The sequence below is a fragment of the Pezoporus flaviventris genome, unplaced genomic scaffold (assembly GCF_033815535.1).
Source record: "Pezoporus flaviventris isolate CSIRO_AGI_PZ_B2104156 unplaced genomic scaffold, CSIRO_AGI_Pfla_v1 ptg000034l, whole genome shotgun sequence".
Lineage (NCBI taxonomy): Eukaryota > Metazoa > Chordata > Aves > Psittaciformes > Psittacidae > Pezoporus > Pezoporus flaviventris.
This window is the reverse complement of record NW_026892582.1, coordinates 2,013,194-2,028,361: the sequence shown is the minus strand read 5'-3', so window position 1 is coordinate 2,028,361 and position 15,168 is coordinate 2,013,194. Positions and strand designations below refer to the sequence as shown.

The 15,168-nt window shown below is 55.2% G+C and overlaps 2 protein-coding genes across 6 annotated transcripts in view; both read left to right on the top strand.

Annotated features, from left to right (window-relative positions):
• Nucleotides 1-15,168, top strand: part of MYH10 (myosin heavy chain 10) — a 273,556-nt gene that overhangs the window by 71,790 nt on the left and 186,598 nt on the right. The gene's annotated exons all lie outside the window — the stretch shown is intronic.
• Nucleotides 1-15,168, top strand: part of PIK3R6 (phosphoinositide-3-kinase regulatory subunit 6) — a 32,626-nt gene that overhangs the window by 11,047 nt on the left and 6,411 nt on the right. For both annotated transcript variants that reach the window (XM_061461944.1, XM_061461943.1), the window contains exons 2-13: nt 1,078-1,209; nt 4,441-4,524; nt 5,515-5,606; nt 7,373-7,441; nt 7,923-8,055; nt 9,329-9,398; nt 10,125-10,308; nt 11,050-11,197; nt 11,968-12,054; nt 12,477-12,933; nt 13,978-14,077; nt 14,812-14,934. In XM_061461944.1, the coding sequence (XP_061317928.1) occupies nt 1,197-1,209; nt 4,441-4,524; nt 5,515-5,606; nt 7,373-7,441; nt 7,923-8,055; nt 9,329-9,398; nt 10,125-10,308; nt 11,050-11,197; nt 11,968-12,054; nt 12,477-12,933; nt 13,978-14,077; nt 14,812-14,934 (1,560 nt within the window). In that variant the 5' untranslated portion in view covers nt 1,078-1,196. The remainder of the gene's footprint in view (nt 1-1,077; nt 1,210-4,440; nt 4,525-5,514; nt 5,607-7,372; nt 7,442-7,922; nt 8,056-9,328; nt 9,399-10,124; nt 10,309-11,049; nt 11,198-11,967; nt 12,055-12,476; nt 12,934-13,977; nt 14,078-14,811; nt 14,935-15,168) is intronic.

Genomic DNA, 15,168 nt, shown 5'->3' with positions numbered 1-15,168 from the left:
TGTTATTGCTGCCTGTGCTGCTTTGGGGACCACTGGAGGCAGGCTCCCTGTCTTCAGCCATAAATGTGGGTGTTGCAGGGAAATGCAGAATTCAGAGCTATGTGCTGGTATTTTTTATCTTCCCTAAAGGCAAGGAGAGAGGAAAAGCTGCGGGCTGGGATGCTGAAAGCAGTGCTGCGGCTCCCTCGGGCTGTGAGCACGGGCAGCACAGTCCTGTGGTTGCTGCTGTGCCCGTGGATGGGAAGACAGGAGAGGGCAACACTCTAGGGAGATGCTTCCTTGTGGTAGGCACTGGGGGTGCAGGACCACAAGGTGCCGGGTGCGTGGGCTGGAAGGGATCTGACTGAGGGGTAGATGGCTACAGCTGAACATCTCAGCAGTGGTATCGTGCACAGAAGATGCTGCATTTCCTCTGCTCCCCTGCAGCTGCCCTATGCTGGCTCCCCCCTGCCTGTAGTCATGTCATAGGCAAATCTCCCTTCCTTCCTCCTCGGCTCACAGGGTTTATATTTTTTTTCCTCTTTCTTTGATAGAACAATGCTTGAGGGCAAAGGAAGCTGTCCAGCTCTGGACTGGTCTCCCTCTGCAGCGTAACCAGCTCCGGAGCTTTCCCTGGGGTTTGTGTCTTGGATGCTGGCTCAGGATGGCAGCAGCTCAGCACACACCGAGCATGGAAACCTCTTGGCAATTTGGACTCTTTTTTTTTTTCCTGGTTGGACCTTGCATTTCAGACTCTGTTTTTCACCTGAGCATTTCTTCTTAAATCCCAGGGAGGATGTGGTTCCCTCTCCTGCCCTGCTCAGTGATGCTCACCCCTGGGGTCCTCCTTGCTGCAGGAGGCTTTGGGGGGCAAGTGTTCAGATGGGTTCAGCTCTGAGCTGCAGCTTTCTCAGTGAAGCACAGCCCCTGAGCCATGCTGTGCTCACCCATAGAGCTCTGCCTCCCTCCCTGCCGTGCATCCTCTGTGCTGAGTTCCCATGCCCACAGTGTCCCAGTGCCTCTGCGCTCCCCACCAAGGTCCAGGCTGATCCTGGTCTTCACCGCCAGACTCAGCCAAGTGTCCCTGTCTTTCTGCAGGTGGGACACAGGACCCAAGGCCATGCCCATGTGGAGTGAGGAGCAGCTCTGCACCCACCCATCACTGCGGACACCCTGTGGCCGTCGAGCCCCCCCTACGCTGCAGCCTCAGCCCAGCCATGGACAGCGCAGGTGGGTGATGCTGAGACCCCGGTGTGGGGGATCCCAACCCAATGAACCCCCTTCATCCTTCTTGTGCCTTGGTTGCCCTCTGATAAAGTATGTGGGTATCTGAGGAGGCCTCGTTGCCTCTGGGCAGACCTTGGTCTTTGCAAGGTGTTGGCAGACCCTGCTGGACAGCTGGGAAATGAGGCACGAAGCCACTGCAAGGCATCGAGAAGGTTTGCTGCAGGGCACTTTGACGCCACCAGCTCTGGCAAAGACTCACATCAATTTTAAAGGTTTTTGTGTTTGTGGGTTTTGGTGTCCATCCTCCCCCACTCTCCATGTGTTTTGTTTTCATGCTGGTTCACAAGGTGCTTTTGCTCTCCCGGCACCCTGAGGTCAGGATATTGATGCTGAAACGTTTTATTTCATTTCTAAGCCACTACCGCTTGTTACTGGTGGGTTGAGACTGTTTTTAGATCAAAGTCCCTCTTGTTTGTGTTGGAGCCGAAGCTCTGCTCCCCATGAAGGAACCTCAGTGTATAGGGGCTGTAACATCTTTGATTTAGAAAAGAGGAGAGTATTTATATCAGTGCTCAGGAAAAGCTTCCCTGGTAATTAACATACACAAATGGAAAGAATAGGAAATTCCAAATAGTCCATTATTGCAGAATTCCCTAGTGCAAAGCCCGTGAACATAACAGTGAAACAGGAGCTTCACAGAGTCACTGGGGAGAAAACAGGCAGAGAAAACACACATTTTCGAGACATTTCCCCAAATGACACTCCCACAAGGAGGAAGATCCCATTTCCAAGGCCATTTCGGCACCACCATTTCTCCCTGGGTGGGGTGCGATGGCACAAACTGTGTGGGGAGTTCCCCTGTACACACACAGTGCTTCACCAGCACTTGGGAGGAACCATGACCCGGGTGTGTGGTTGTTTTCAGGTGCAGCTTCCACTGAAGCCACAGCGCTTTCTCCTCTGCAGAAGAAGCCTGAATTGAATGCATGCTCTGTTACAAGCATCCTTAAGGAGATGACCCGTTTTGGGGGCATACTCAGGAATAGGCCATCCCATCCCAATACTTTACACTTTGCATTTCCCAGTTGTCTTTTATGCAGGGCTCATGTCTGCTGCCCCTGTGCCCTGGTCACCACCTTTCTGCACCTATGGCACTGCAGTCTCAGGCTTGGAGAGGACAAGAGGGGCTTGTCATGCCTGGCCAGGCCGCCCGCCCTGTGAGCTGATGATGATGGCAGCAAGGATGCTGTGAGGGGCAAAATGCTCCTGCTCTCTGTAGCGTATCACCAGTGGGAACAGTGGCAACTTGGCATGCTGCGTCTGCTCCCCTGTATGATAACCCTGGGCAACCACTAAAATACATGGTATAAGAGGAAAAAATCATGTTTTTCACTTCAAACCCATCCTGGGATGGTGCACAGGTCTCCATGGGATGAGGGGCCAAGTGCTAAGCTGCTCCATCTCCTGCATGATCAGCGCTGCCTGCTTCACCAACCACTCACAGCCTGGTTGGCTTTATTTCCTTCCAGAGCCAAAGAAGGAGGTTTGGAGGCTGTAGTCCCTGAGCACCCTCTTTAGTGTCACCCTGGCTGCCTCCTCTGTTTCTTGTAGGTAAAGATGAGTGCCTGCCCGTGCCCTCCATCTCTCCGGTATTAGGAAAGATGGAGCTGTGACAGAAGAGAGGGAAATAGAAAACTCAGGAGCAAAACTGGGCAGGAAATGTGGTGGCAATGGCACTGATCCCAAAGGCACCCCCATGTGGATGAGACTCCTCAGACGGGGCAGTATGTGTCTGGAGCTTCCTTAGGATCTGGACAAATTGCTCCTTGCTTGCGTCCTTGCCATGAAGGCGAGAGGCACTCAGCTGCTACTGGCAATGGTCTGGGCCCCACCAGTGGACACAGGGCCAGGAACATGCCCTGGGAAAAGGCCCTGGATTATTGTTACTACAAACATCTGAGATGCTTCCCTGGGTCAGGGCATGCTCTGCCTGCCCCAGCCCACAGCTTCATACAGAAGGAGAACATCGCATGATGAATACCCAACCTTAGAGGATGCACTTGTTCTTATTACAAAGGAAGAACCATTTTGCTGATAGACAAGGAGTGGCCCAGTGTAAGAGGGGACACAAAGACTGGCCATGGTGGAGTACAGGGACCTTGCAGCTTGCCTGGCCAATACCCCACACACTCTCAGGGCTGACTCTGATTTCACACGTGCTCTGTGTTGGCATGCATGTCCAGCCAGCTGCGCACGAGCTCACTTGTCATCATGAGTCCTTGCCCCAGCCCGGTCTGAGGTTGTCAGGTTATTTTTGGCTGAAGCAGGATGCTGGTTTTGACGTGTACGAGGGTGTGTGGTGGTTACCAGGGAGCAGCACCCACATCGGGTCCCTGCCTGGGGAGCTGAAGGTGCGCAGTGCCCAAGGGTGGCTGGTTGCACCCAGGGGGGCTGCGAGGGGGCACGGGCAGGAGGCAGGAGGTGATGTGGTGGCTCTGCCTGGGTTTCCCATGCAGGGTAAGGTGCTGGTGTAGGCAGCAGGCCTTGTGGCGGTTGTGCTCCTTGCAATGGGTCTGAAGTTGAGACTGAATCCATGCAGTGCCAAAGCACAGTGCTCTTTAACAAGGAACAAGGGATGGGACAAGAGGAAACGGCCTCAAGCTGCACCAGGACAGGTTTAGATGGAGCTGAGGAACAATTCCTGCCCCAGAGGGTGCTCAGGCATTGGAACAGGCTGCCCAGGGCAGGGCTGCAGGCACCGTCCCTGCAGGTGTTCACACAGTGTGGGGACGAGGCCTCAGTGCCATGGGTTAGGGGTGGCCTTGGCACTGCTGGGGTAAGGGTTGGACTGGATGAGCTTAAAGGGCTTTTCCAACCCAGTTGATTCTGTGACTGATGGTGCTGCACTGTGGTTTATTTTTGTTTCTATATTTAATGTGTAGTTTCTTTATCAAACAAGGGGAGAGCTCATGTGTGAGCAATGTTCTGCAGAGCTTCACCACCATGGCCCTGCAGGAGCACTTTGCTCTCCAGCGTAGCTGCTGGGGCTACCAATCCACAGGGTGGCACTTGCTCCCTGCTCCGGTTCCATGGAGGCTCCTCCAGGCTCGAAACCTGCTGCGGCCGCCGTCCTGAGGGATGCGGTGAGGGCGCAGTCCCTGTGCGCACCCGGACCCAGCCTCCTCCTCCGGGGCTGCCCCTGCCTGCAGCCTCACGTCCTCTTTGTCCCCGCAGAGGTGGAATCGGACATCCTGCGCCGCGTCCGCACGCTGCTGCGGGAGCTCGATGGGCACCACCCCGCCTGCCAGTGCGACCGAGGTAGGAGCTCCCGCCTCGCTGGGGCACTGCTTAGCCCCAAACCCACATCGCTCCCCGCGGTGGGGGGACACGGGGCGGCCCTTTCCACCCTGCTCTGGGAGCTCTCTGCCCCTCGGCAGCTTCCATCCCTCCTCTACGTGTCTCAGCATCCCCGACACCCTTCACCTGCCCCGCAGGTCCAGCACTGAGGTGGGATGACATCCAGCGCAAGTCTGTGACACTGTTCCCACACAGACCTGTCCAGCTCACTGAACACCTCGAGCTGGGAGCCTCCCTGTCTCTCCCTGCGTGATATTGCTTTGCCGCATGCTGCTCAGCTCCTCCTAAAGTGTCAGTTGAAATGCCCGTGCTGGTTTTGGAGAAGAAAACCCTTGCTGACCTGGCAGCTGGACTGCTGCAGCTTCAGGAAATGAATTCATTCTGAAGAACTGATTTTACTTGGAGTGCATGGGATATTTTACAGTTCATTAAATTCAGTTTTGTCTGGAATGAGCCTTGCCATCCTCAGGACTGAGGTCCTTTGGGTCCTTGCTCTGAGTGTGACCCATTGGCAGCCAGCATTCGAGTGCTGTGTGCTGGGGCCAGAGGAACCCAAATTCTTTGGGGCAGGCGGTGAAAGCAGGCAGAGCAACATAAGGAACAGCAAGCAGAAACTCACATCCATTGCCTGCCTTGTTTTTACAGCCCTCCCCCCCCCCAGTCCTAGGATCTCTGGGTCATTTTTCCAGAGGTTTCCCAGTGTTAAAGGTGCAATACATCAATGCTGCATCTAGAACCGGGGTAGCAGCATGACTTGTCCCTTGCAGAGGGTCAGTGACTGAAGCAGGGGGCAGCAAAGCCTTGTTTAGCTCTGATGGTGCTGTCAGTGTAGCATCCCAGTGGGTGATTGCTGCAGCAGCAGTGCCCAGGTCTCCTGGTTCCTCAGTGAAACACTGCCCCTGAGCCATCACTGCTCTGCATCTGACACCTTCCTTGGCTTTCACTCCTCAGGGATGCTGCGATGGACCCTGCATAAGAAAATCGACCAGAACCCCAGTAACAGCTCTGTCCTGGTCAGGATCCTGGTGAAGGAGCTGGAAAGGGTGAGTGCTGCCTCACAGACATCCCTGGAGCGCCAGGATCAGCCCCATCCATGGCACATGCTCCTCTGCAGTGCCTGGGGGAGCAGAGGATGGGTCCTCAGCTCCACCTCAAACAGATGCTTTTAGGGGCCTTGAGCCTGGCTGGGGACTGGTGTTCACAGCGCAGTGAAACACCATGGGACAGCAGGGCAGAGCTGGAGCTTGGCCCAGCTGATGGCTGCAGGGACCGGAGATTGCCCCAGCAGTGACAGTGAGCTGTGGGCAGAGCAGGGAACCTCCCCAGGCTCCTCAGTGCTGCAGGGGCAGAAAACAGCCTTTGAGCTTGTAAGGAGCAGAGTGAGAAACCCTTCTGACCACCCCAGATCTCCCTCACCCTGCCCCTGCCAGCTGCAGGACAAGCAGAGTGGGTTTCTGCCCTGCTTCACTCATTTCCACCCCAGAGCATGTCAGAGCAGAACCCCCAGTGCAGGTCCTGTCCTGAGAGCAGCTGCTGGAAAACTTGACGGGTTCTTTGTTTCACTGATTTCTCTTGTCATGTTCTGGTCTCATGGAAACCTTCAGCGCTCGCAGCACCCGGTGGGGCCTGGTCTGTGGTCTGGAGAGGTGTCTAGAAGTAATACCTTTTCTTTCTGATGAGCCTGTTTACCCAGCGCCTTCTCATTCCGATGCCAGGAGGAACATCCCTTGTCCCCACTCCTCCTCCTCCTCCCCATGCTGGTGATGAGCCCCTGCCACCCATCCTGTGTGCAGAACCTCCCAGTACCATCTGCTCCGCATCTTTGCTAGTTCTCCCTTTGAGCTGGAAGGATGGAGCTGCCCTGCTCAGCATCGCTCAGCTCCCATGTCTCTGGGTGCTGCTCAGTGCCTCTGCAGACCCTGTCGCCTCCCTCCATCAACACCCATATCACACTCTTGAGCCAAGGTGCCAGCACAGCACAGGTCCTTGGGCACATATCGAAGCACTGTGAACATCCTGCAGTTATTCCTCATGCTTGAGTTCCATCAGGGCCATGGGCAGATATGAGCCGGTCTCAGCAATTGTTATTCATGTTGATTTCTAAAGCTTTGCTTCCCATTGAACTGGGATCCATCAGCACAGCAGCCCTGAAGGAAGGCGCTGGAAATATCTTTGAGGTGAAATTGTCTTCCCCAGTTTTATCCAGGAGCATTCCTGTTGTTGGAGCTGCTGTTAGAGCCAGACCAGGCTGCAGGGAGGGGATGGATCTGTGTCAGCCAGAGCAACCATCTGGCTTCCCATGGGCCAAGATGGGGATGCAAGACCATCTCTCCTCCCTGTTTACTCTGGTCCCACACCCACCAAATGTAAATCAGGCTTTTCCCAGAGGTCTTGTATTTCCACATGAGTTTTTGCAACAGAAAGCTCCTCAGTGAGCTCAATTAGAAACTTCTGCTGGTTCTCTCCCACCGTGGCTGCTGCATGGGCAAATCACACTCTGGTAGCAGCTCCTGGGGCTCCACATCCTTACAGCCACCTCCAGCCCTGTGGTCCATTCCCCTACACCCCTCCCCAGGGCTTAGCTGTATGGGATGCCCACTATGCAGGACCCACTGCCCCAGGGACATCTTGCCTGTCAGGGATCCCAAACCTCACCTTGACACAGGGAGCATCACCCCTAAGCCAGGGCATCAGAGTGACTGCACAGACAGAACCCAGCACATGCTGGGGTCTCCAGTAGCTCCTCTGGCTCTGGTGTCTCCCGTCCCAGCACCCTGCAGGGTGCTGATGGTTCCTTTTGGTCCCACAGGCAGAGAGAGGTGACTTCAGGCATTACATCATCCCCCTGCTGCACACGCTGATGTACGCCTTGATCAAGGTGAGTTGCTTGTGGGGCTTCACTGGGGCAAGATCCAGGGAAATCAGAGCCCACAGGAGGGGCCACCTGAGGTCACTCAGCACCTATTCCTGTGCTGAGATATCCCAGCAAAGTCCTGGGGGTACCACAGGTGGACTCAAACGTGCATTTTGCAGTGTGCTGTTTGGTGGCTGAGGCACTGTGAGCTCTGCCGTGTGGAAGTGATAGGCCCTTCCAGCTCATCCCCTCCTCTGGAGCTCTTCAGGTGCCTGGTGGTGCAGGAAGCCACAGCCTGGCAAAAACGTGCTCCCTGCCCTTCAGTGGGTACTGCTGGAGGTTTCCAAACCATTGCTGGGCCTGGTTCTGCTTCTTCTATTGCATTTAAATCCATGTCGAGCTCGGTGCAGTTCTGTGCATTCCCACCCTGGGGTGTGCTGTGGGGAGAGCACCCTTAGGGATCACTGCCTGTGGCATCTCCTTATCTGCCCCTTTCTCACTCCAGGCTCCCTGCATCTCCGACGAGCTCTGTGGCAGAGTGTATGACTTCTGCAAGAAGCTGCTCACCCTGCCCAAGCCTTTCTGCACCATTGGCTTGGACTATGCCGTCAGGCTGAAGATGGAAAGGACAGCACCAGGTACGAGGGCTCTCTCTTCTGCCCATGCATGGCACAGTGAATGGCTTGGGTCCTGGAGGCAATGGCAGTGAGATCCTGGGGGGATTTCTATCCCTCTGTTGGCCTTTGCCTAATGCAGGGAGCCGTGGCAGGGATTTCTGCAGGGGGTGGACAAATGCTTGCGAGTGTTAAGGGTGCATTTGGATGTAGGGTTCCCCTCTCCTGATTTCAGGCTGTTGAGCCTTAGTTACTAGCAGAAAACATTGGGGTCTTCCTGCTGTTGGTGTAGGCACCACCAGAACCAAGTCCAGCCTGTCTAATGCCAGGTATACATACAACATCTGTGAGGAAAGGTTGCTTACACTCTGTATGCTCCAGCATGGACATCTCAGTACATTTTGTGGAGGTCTCCTTTCCCAAAGTGAAATCTCCGAGACATAGTTGCAGGCTGAGGGCATGGGCTCTCCTCCAGTACCCGTGCATCAGGTTTTAGACACTAAAACATCATTAGCTTCTGCAGAGAACAACCCTTTAGGAAGCAAGCCAGAGGACAGCTCTAGTTTCATTTTTCTGTGTTGCTCTTTATAATGCTTCTGATTAAAGTATTGTCTTTAAAAGCAATCCTGTAAAATAGTGCGAGGTGCAGATAGCTTGTGACGTGGAGGAAGAATTTGAGAGACCTGGTGGGACATGAGGAAGTGCCATTCTTGGTAGTCAGCTCACCAGCATCACTCCAACCATTCTTCCCCAGTACTGCATTGCCTGGAGCTCCAGGTCCACCTTTAATTCACCCAACTTGGTGAAAGAAGGATTCAGTGTGGGGAGATGGGGATGTCCAGCGGGGTTCACAAGGTTCATGAGATGGTTGCAATGTGGGGTGGATGTATCTTCCCCACGCAAGAGCTGGGTGAGGGCAAAGCACGTCTCTCCTGATTCAGAAGTATGTTGTGCTCATATCCACCAAACGCTGTCTCCTGACCTGGCCCTGGGCAGGGAGGCTGGGAGCAGGGCTCTTCCTCCTACTTCCGACCCTGCTCCCAAGCTCATAATCCACTAAACAAAGGAAGGGAAATACAGGAAATAGTCCCTGAATAGGAGTTTTCTTTTTCTGTAACATGGTCTATCTTTGTCCTGGACTATTTTTAACTCTGGGCCTGATTCTTGGCTTACATCACTGCAGTGTGTTCACCGACTTGGCAGACCCACAACCAGGAGTAGTGCTGAGCAGCTCCAGGGAGCTGTGTTGTCGTTTCTCATGCTCTGACTCCTCCGTGTTTATTCTTGCATTTCCTAGGAATGTTGTACCAGAGAATGGTCATTTCCGAACAAAGCCTCAAAAGTGACCCATATCCTTATCAGGAAAAGTGAGTATTGTTACTTTAATTTCTTTTATAGTCTCACAGTGAAATCTGGCCTTTTCCTGCCCTGAATTAATGTTGATTGGAACAGGAAATTTGGACATAACCCACATGGCAGTTTGTGCTGCTGGGGGAAACAATTTGGTGGCATCAAGTGCCTTGCTAAAATGAGCTTTGCATTCCTTCCATGTACTCCAATTTATTTCTGTGGCCCTGGGAGGCAGGGAGCTTCCTTTGGTGGGAAGACAGGGCATAGAAGGGGGATATCAGCAGCAACCATTTTTCTTTGCATGGGATAATGGATATGCCCTGATATCAGTAATGTGAAGTCCTCATCTTAGAATCACAGAATCCCAGACTGGTTTGTGTTGGAAGGGACCTTAAAGCTCCTCCAGCTCCAACCCCTGCCACAGGCAGGGACCCCTTCCACTAGAGCAGCTTGCTCCAAGCCCCTGTGTCCAACCTGGCCTTGAACACTGCCAGGGATGGGGCAGCCACAGCTTCTCTGGGCACCCTGTGCCAGCGCCTCAGCACCCTCACAGGGAAGAGCTTCTGCCTAAGAGCTCATCTCAGTCTCCCCTCTGGCAGGTTAAAGCCATTCCCCTTGGCCTGTCCCTACATCCCTTGTCCAAAGCCCCTCTCCAGGTTTCCTGCAGCCCTTTAGGTATTAGAAGCCTGCTCTGAGGTCTCCCTGAGCCTTCTCTTCCTTTTTCCCTCACTCCTCCCACGCAGGATTTTCATCTTTGCTGATCCAGAGCTGCTCTCTGAAGCCATCTGCAATGCACTGGTCACCGACACGGAGGCAGCTCAGGTCTCGCAGAGCCCGCAGGCATGCATGTGCTACGTGATCATCCATGCCATGCAGGCAGCCCTGGGAGAGGGCTGCGACGTCAGTGGCTTGAAGGCGAGCCTCCAGGTAAGGGGCAGCACTTCTGCAGCACCACGTGTGGTTTCCCGATGGTCCTGCTCTTGCTGGGCACCTCTGAGCAGAGGAAGATGTTACAGCAAGTGGAGAAGCCCTGCTGGGTCCTCACTGCTGGTCTCCAGCCCCAGCGGTACTTGCAAGGCTGGGCTATGAGCAGAGCTGGTGGCACACTAAAAACCTCTTCAAATACAAAAGACTTGCTGCAGGAGGAGCCAAAGGTTCTGGATCTTCAGTTTGAGTCTTCAGTTTTGCACAGCAAAGCTGGGCTCTGCTGTGAAATACCCGCTCCTCCTTGAGCCGCTGGGCATTGCAGGGCCTCGCAGTGGACACGTTTCAACCAGTTTCCTCCAAAACCTCCAAGGAGCTGTGGGGTCACAGTAAGACAAATGGTTTTAAAAGGCAGCTCTGCAGGGGCTGTCAGTGATTTCCACTCCAAGGACACCTTGGTGTGCCTGCTGTCCCCATCTCCTGAGGGTCGCGTGAGCTGCCAGCTCTGCTGCAGCTCATGCCCACCAGCTGAAAACCTGCCAGAAATAGCTTCAAGTAGATAGTACAGCCAGCACCCCTCCTCCTCCAGCCTTCCCCGTGGGCAAGAGGACATCTGTGTCCTCTGCTGTGAAACACTGATTTTGGCAGGACTCACTTGCCGTCTCTCTGCCCCATCCTGTGGCCCTGTGTGCAGCACCACCTCTTTTCATGCTTCCGGGTGTTAACAGCCTCTCCTCATGACAGGATATGCCCAGCACCGATGTGGAGCACTGGTTCCAGCAAGTGGTGCTGGCAGTGGAGTGTGCAGGAAGCGAGTCTGGCACCGACCGCGGGCAGCACGCAGCGAGGCTGGAGAAGATCCACCACAGCATCCTCGGCTCCTCACAAGCAGGTGAGCTCCAGCCAGCCATGCACAGGGGTCCGGGGAGCCGAGCAAGCTGCCAGGACCTTGCCTCTGTGCCCTCCTGTGGCTGTCCATCCCCACCTCCCTTCTGCCTCCACTTCAGCAGCACCCACCACTGGCATCAGGTCCTTGCAGCCTGGCTCTTTGCTGCGACCTGATGTCCAGGAGAAACTGCACGTGGCTGTGAAAGGCAGACTTGTCACCTGAGGAAAGGGACTGTGGCAATTACTGCTGCTAATTGAGGTGCCCTGGGGCCCAGAGGCATGCGTCTGTCATTTGCAAAGGGTGGACAGACTTTCTAGTGCTCTGCTGGTGCAAGACACATCCTGCTGTGGCCCTGGCTGAGGAGACACTGCATCACTCGAGACGTCCTTGTACTACTGTGGTGGGCAGTGGTGCTGCCATCTCCTTCCATCCCTTGCAGTGCTCTGTTCCAGCCTGGTCCCAAGGGGCTGCACAGGCTATAAGGAACATCCCAGTCCATCACAGCTCCTCACACGAATCTGTGTGAGGGAGAGGAGGAGGAACATCTCCTTCAGTGGCAGTGAGCTATTGAATTCTCGCTGCTTCTCACAGAGCCATAATGGGATAAAGGTCACCAGCAATGGTGGGGTCAGAGGGCTCCCTTGCATTTCAGCTGAGATTGCCAAGAGATAGCGTGGGCTATATCAGCGGGGGCCTGAAGCACAGCACCAGTGGGGTTCATGCACCTCTGTGGGAAAACTGCTTCTGTGTTACAACATCCTTGTCTCCCCTAGGCAATGCTCCCCTGGGAGGGATGCAGGGTGCCCCTCTCCCCAACCCCAACATCAGTTTTCACCTCTGGACTGAAGATGACCAGCTCTGTGAGTGCCCTGGGGGGGGGGGTGGGGGGGTTGGATGGTGCCTGAGGCTGGGAACCCTGTGCAAAACATTTTAGTCCTGGTTCTCGAGCAGTGAGTTTCACAACCTTTGCTGAAAGGCCAAGCCCATGGAGGCTCCTGCTGACTGTGGGGCTGACCTGTGGGCTGCTGGGGTCAGATCAGGGGATTAGGGGGGAAAAGGGATGAAGGAGATGAGGAAGGAGCCCCCATGGGACAGGCTGCAGCAGGATGTCCCCAGAGTCTCCCGTCTGATACTGAGCTCTCTTCGCGGTGCAGTGAGGCAGGACTGGAAGAGTGACTCCTCTTGGAGGAGGACTGGCATAAGAAGAGGGAAGCCGGGGCAGGACTAGAGCTCAGCCTGCCCTCGGCTGTATTTCGCTCCTCAAGCTCGGTTCTGCCCGCAGGGAAGGAGTTGGTGCTGTTCATCCGCCCGCTGTCGCAGAGCTGCGAGCCCGACTGCCTCAGCCAGGACCTGGACAGCTTCGAGATCCAGGACATCATTTCGGGCTGCGAGCGCTGCGAGCAGAGCCGCTTCTCGGTGCTCTCCACTGACAGCGGCATCGAGCGCGACCTGCCCGCGGCGGGCGAGGAGCCCCTCGCGCCCTGCAGCGGCGAAGCGGAGCTCTCCCGGCTCCACAGGAAGGGCGGCATCAAGAAGAAGCCGTCGCCGCTGGAGAGCGTGGCCTTCCTGCAGGCTGGCTGCAACGGCCCCGCCGCAAAGCCCCCCGCGAAGCTGCAGAGGGGACCGGGCAGCCCCCCCGCGCCGGCAGCCCCGCTCCAGAGGCTGCACACTGCCCGCATCCTGCTGCTGGGCGACGACCGCATCCTGGGGCGCCTGGCGCAAGCCTACCACTCCTTGAGGTAAGCAGTGGCCACAGCCTCTGCGAGGCTTTGCTCTTCAGGTGGTTAAAGTAGCCAAGAAGGCTGGGGATGGGGTTGGGCTCCAGCATTACCTGGGACAGGATGGGACCTTGGTGTTTTGCGCCTAAGGATGAAGCCAGGCTGAGAGAGCTGGGCTGGGTCAGCCTGGAGAACAAAAGGCTCCTGAAGGGGAGACCTGAGAGCAGCTCCAGTGCCTGAAGGGGCTGCAGGAAAGCTGGAGAGGGGCTTGGGACAAGGGATGTAGGGACAGGCCAAGGGGAATGGCTTTAACCTGCAAGAGGGGAGACTGAGATGAGCTCTTAGGCAGAAGCTCTTCCCTGTGAGGGTGCTGAGGCGCTGGCACAGGGTGCCCAGAGGAGCTGTGGCTGCCCCATCCCTGGCAGTGTTCAAGGGCAGGTTGGACACAGGGGCTTGGAGCAAGCTGCTCTAGTGGAAGGGGTCCCTGCCTGTGGCAGGGGTTGGAACTGGACGAGGTTTAAGGTCATTTCCAACACAAACCATTCTATGATGCTATGATTCAAACGCATCTGATTTCACTGGCTGCATGGCATCATTTGGCTGTTACTCCAAATAATGCACACAGTGGGTTCTTCGCTTCTGTCCATGGAAGGAGCTAAATGAACAATAAATGAGGCAAGACGTTTCGTATGCAAAAGAAGATCCTAAAGAAAAGCTGTTTTCCAGGTGGCTTTTTCCAGCTGGTTCACCTGATCCAGAAGAGCAGCATGGGGTGGGTCTGGGTCATGGTGCAGGCAGCAGAGCTGGGTGCAGAGTGTTGCATGTGTCCCAGCTGAGCACCTGTGTGCAAGACACCCCTTTCCCCCATCATCTCCCCTTGCTCACATTGGGAACCCAGGGACACTGCTTGCCATCCTGTGCCACTGGGCTAAGGAGGGGTGTGAGCAGGGCATGTGTTCCTGTAACAGAGCCGCTGCGGTCTCCAGGCACTGCCCAGCCTTGGCAAGAGCCAAGTTCTTCCTTCCACCTCCCCCTGTGACATGGCTGCTTATTTTCCACTCCAAGGAAGCGGGAGACACGGCGAGTTTTCCTGACTTCCAGGCTGAACCTGCAGTTCTACTACATCCCGGTGGTGACGGGGCAGCCAAACACCTTGGATGTTACGGTGGGTCTGGGCTCTGCTGCTGGTTGCCAGCACCTGACAGTGGTTTAGGAGGAAGAGGAGGGGATTTACTGGAAATTCATATCCGTTAATGCCTTGTTCCTAGAACAAAGAGGATGGGAGCCAAGACAGGGTGCCTGGGCTTAGTTTGCACACTGGCTTCAGGGATCCATCAGCCTGAGACATTCAGGTTGCTCCAATTAGCCTGATGGGTGATAATGCACAACCTAGAAGCAGTATTCAGTTTTGCTTCTATAGCTCAGTAATAGGAAGATTGAGAGAGCTTTAGCAAAGGAGTGATGCTTTCCTCACCTCTCAAACACCTAGGGGAAGTGGTCACCCTCACTGAAAGCTTTGACTGCTTGGTCATGGTCCATTCTAGTTCTACAAGTCATTACCTTCCAGTCTATCATGGGCACACCTCTTCCCCTCTGGCAGCCTCATGACAGCAGTAAATAAACAGTTGCACTTTACACAGTATTTTAAGCTGGCCCAGAGCAGGCTGTGAGTTCTGACAAACACCCATTATAAAAGTATTTCTCTTTTCATTCTTCACTTAGGTGTTGTTCTTGAGCACCTGCTGAGTGCTGCAAGCAATGTTTTGTTGCCTTCTCTGGACCAAGCAGGGAAGGGGGAGGGATGTGGGAGTTGCTCATGCCCCAGCTCCCTCTGCCTGCTCTGCGTCTCCTGGTGTTCTGAGCCATGCTCATACTCTGAGCTCTGTGTTTCTCCCACAGGACCACGCTGCCTCCGGCCAGGAGGAGCTCTGCGAGGTGGCTGGGTACCTGGGCAGAGCCGACCCGTGGTACGAGAGCAACATCAACACTCTGTGCCACATGATTCCCAAGCTGGCCACCATGGTACGAGGGAAACCTGCCCACCTCCCCAGCCCAGCCCACTCCCCAAGCACATCTGCCATCCCTTAGGATGAGCTTGTACCCTGCAGCTCCTCTGTGCCCCAAGGCAAGGGCTTGCTCCCTCCACCAGGGCCCTGCCGCAGAGAGGTGCATGTGGCTGCATTGCCCCAGCCCGTAAGACCCACTGGTGGGTTTTTTGGCCAAGGGACAGGAAATGGCAGATTTCAAGAAAGAAAA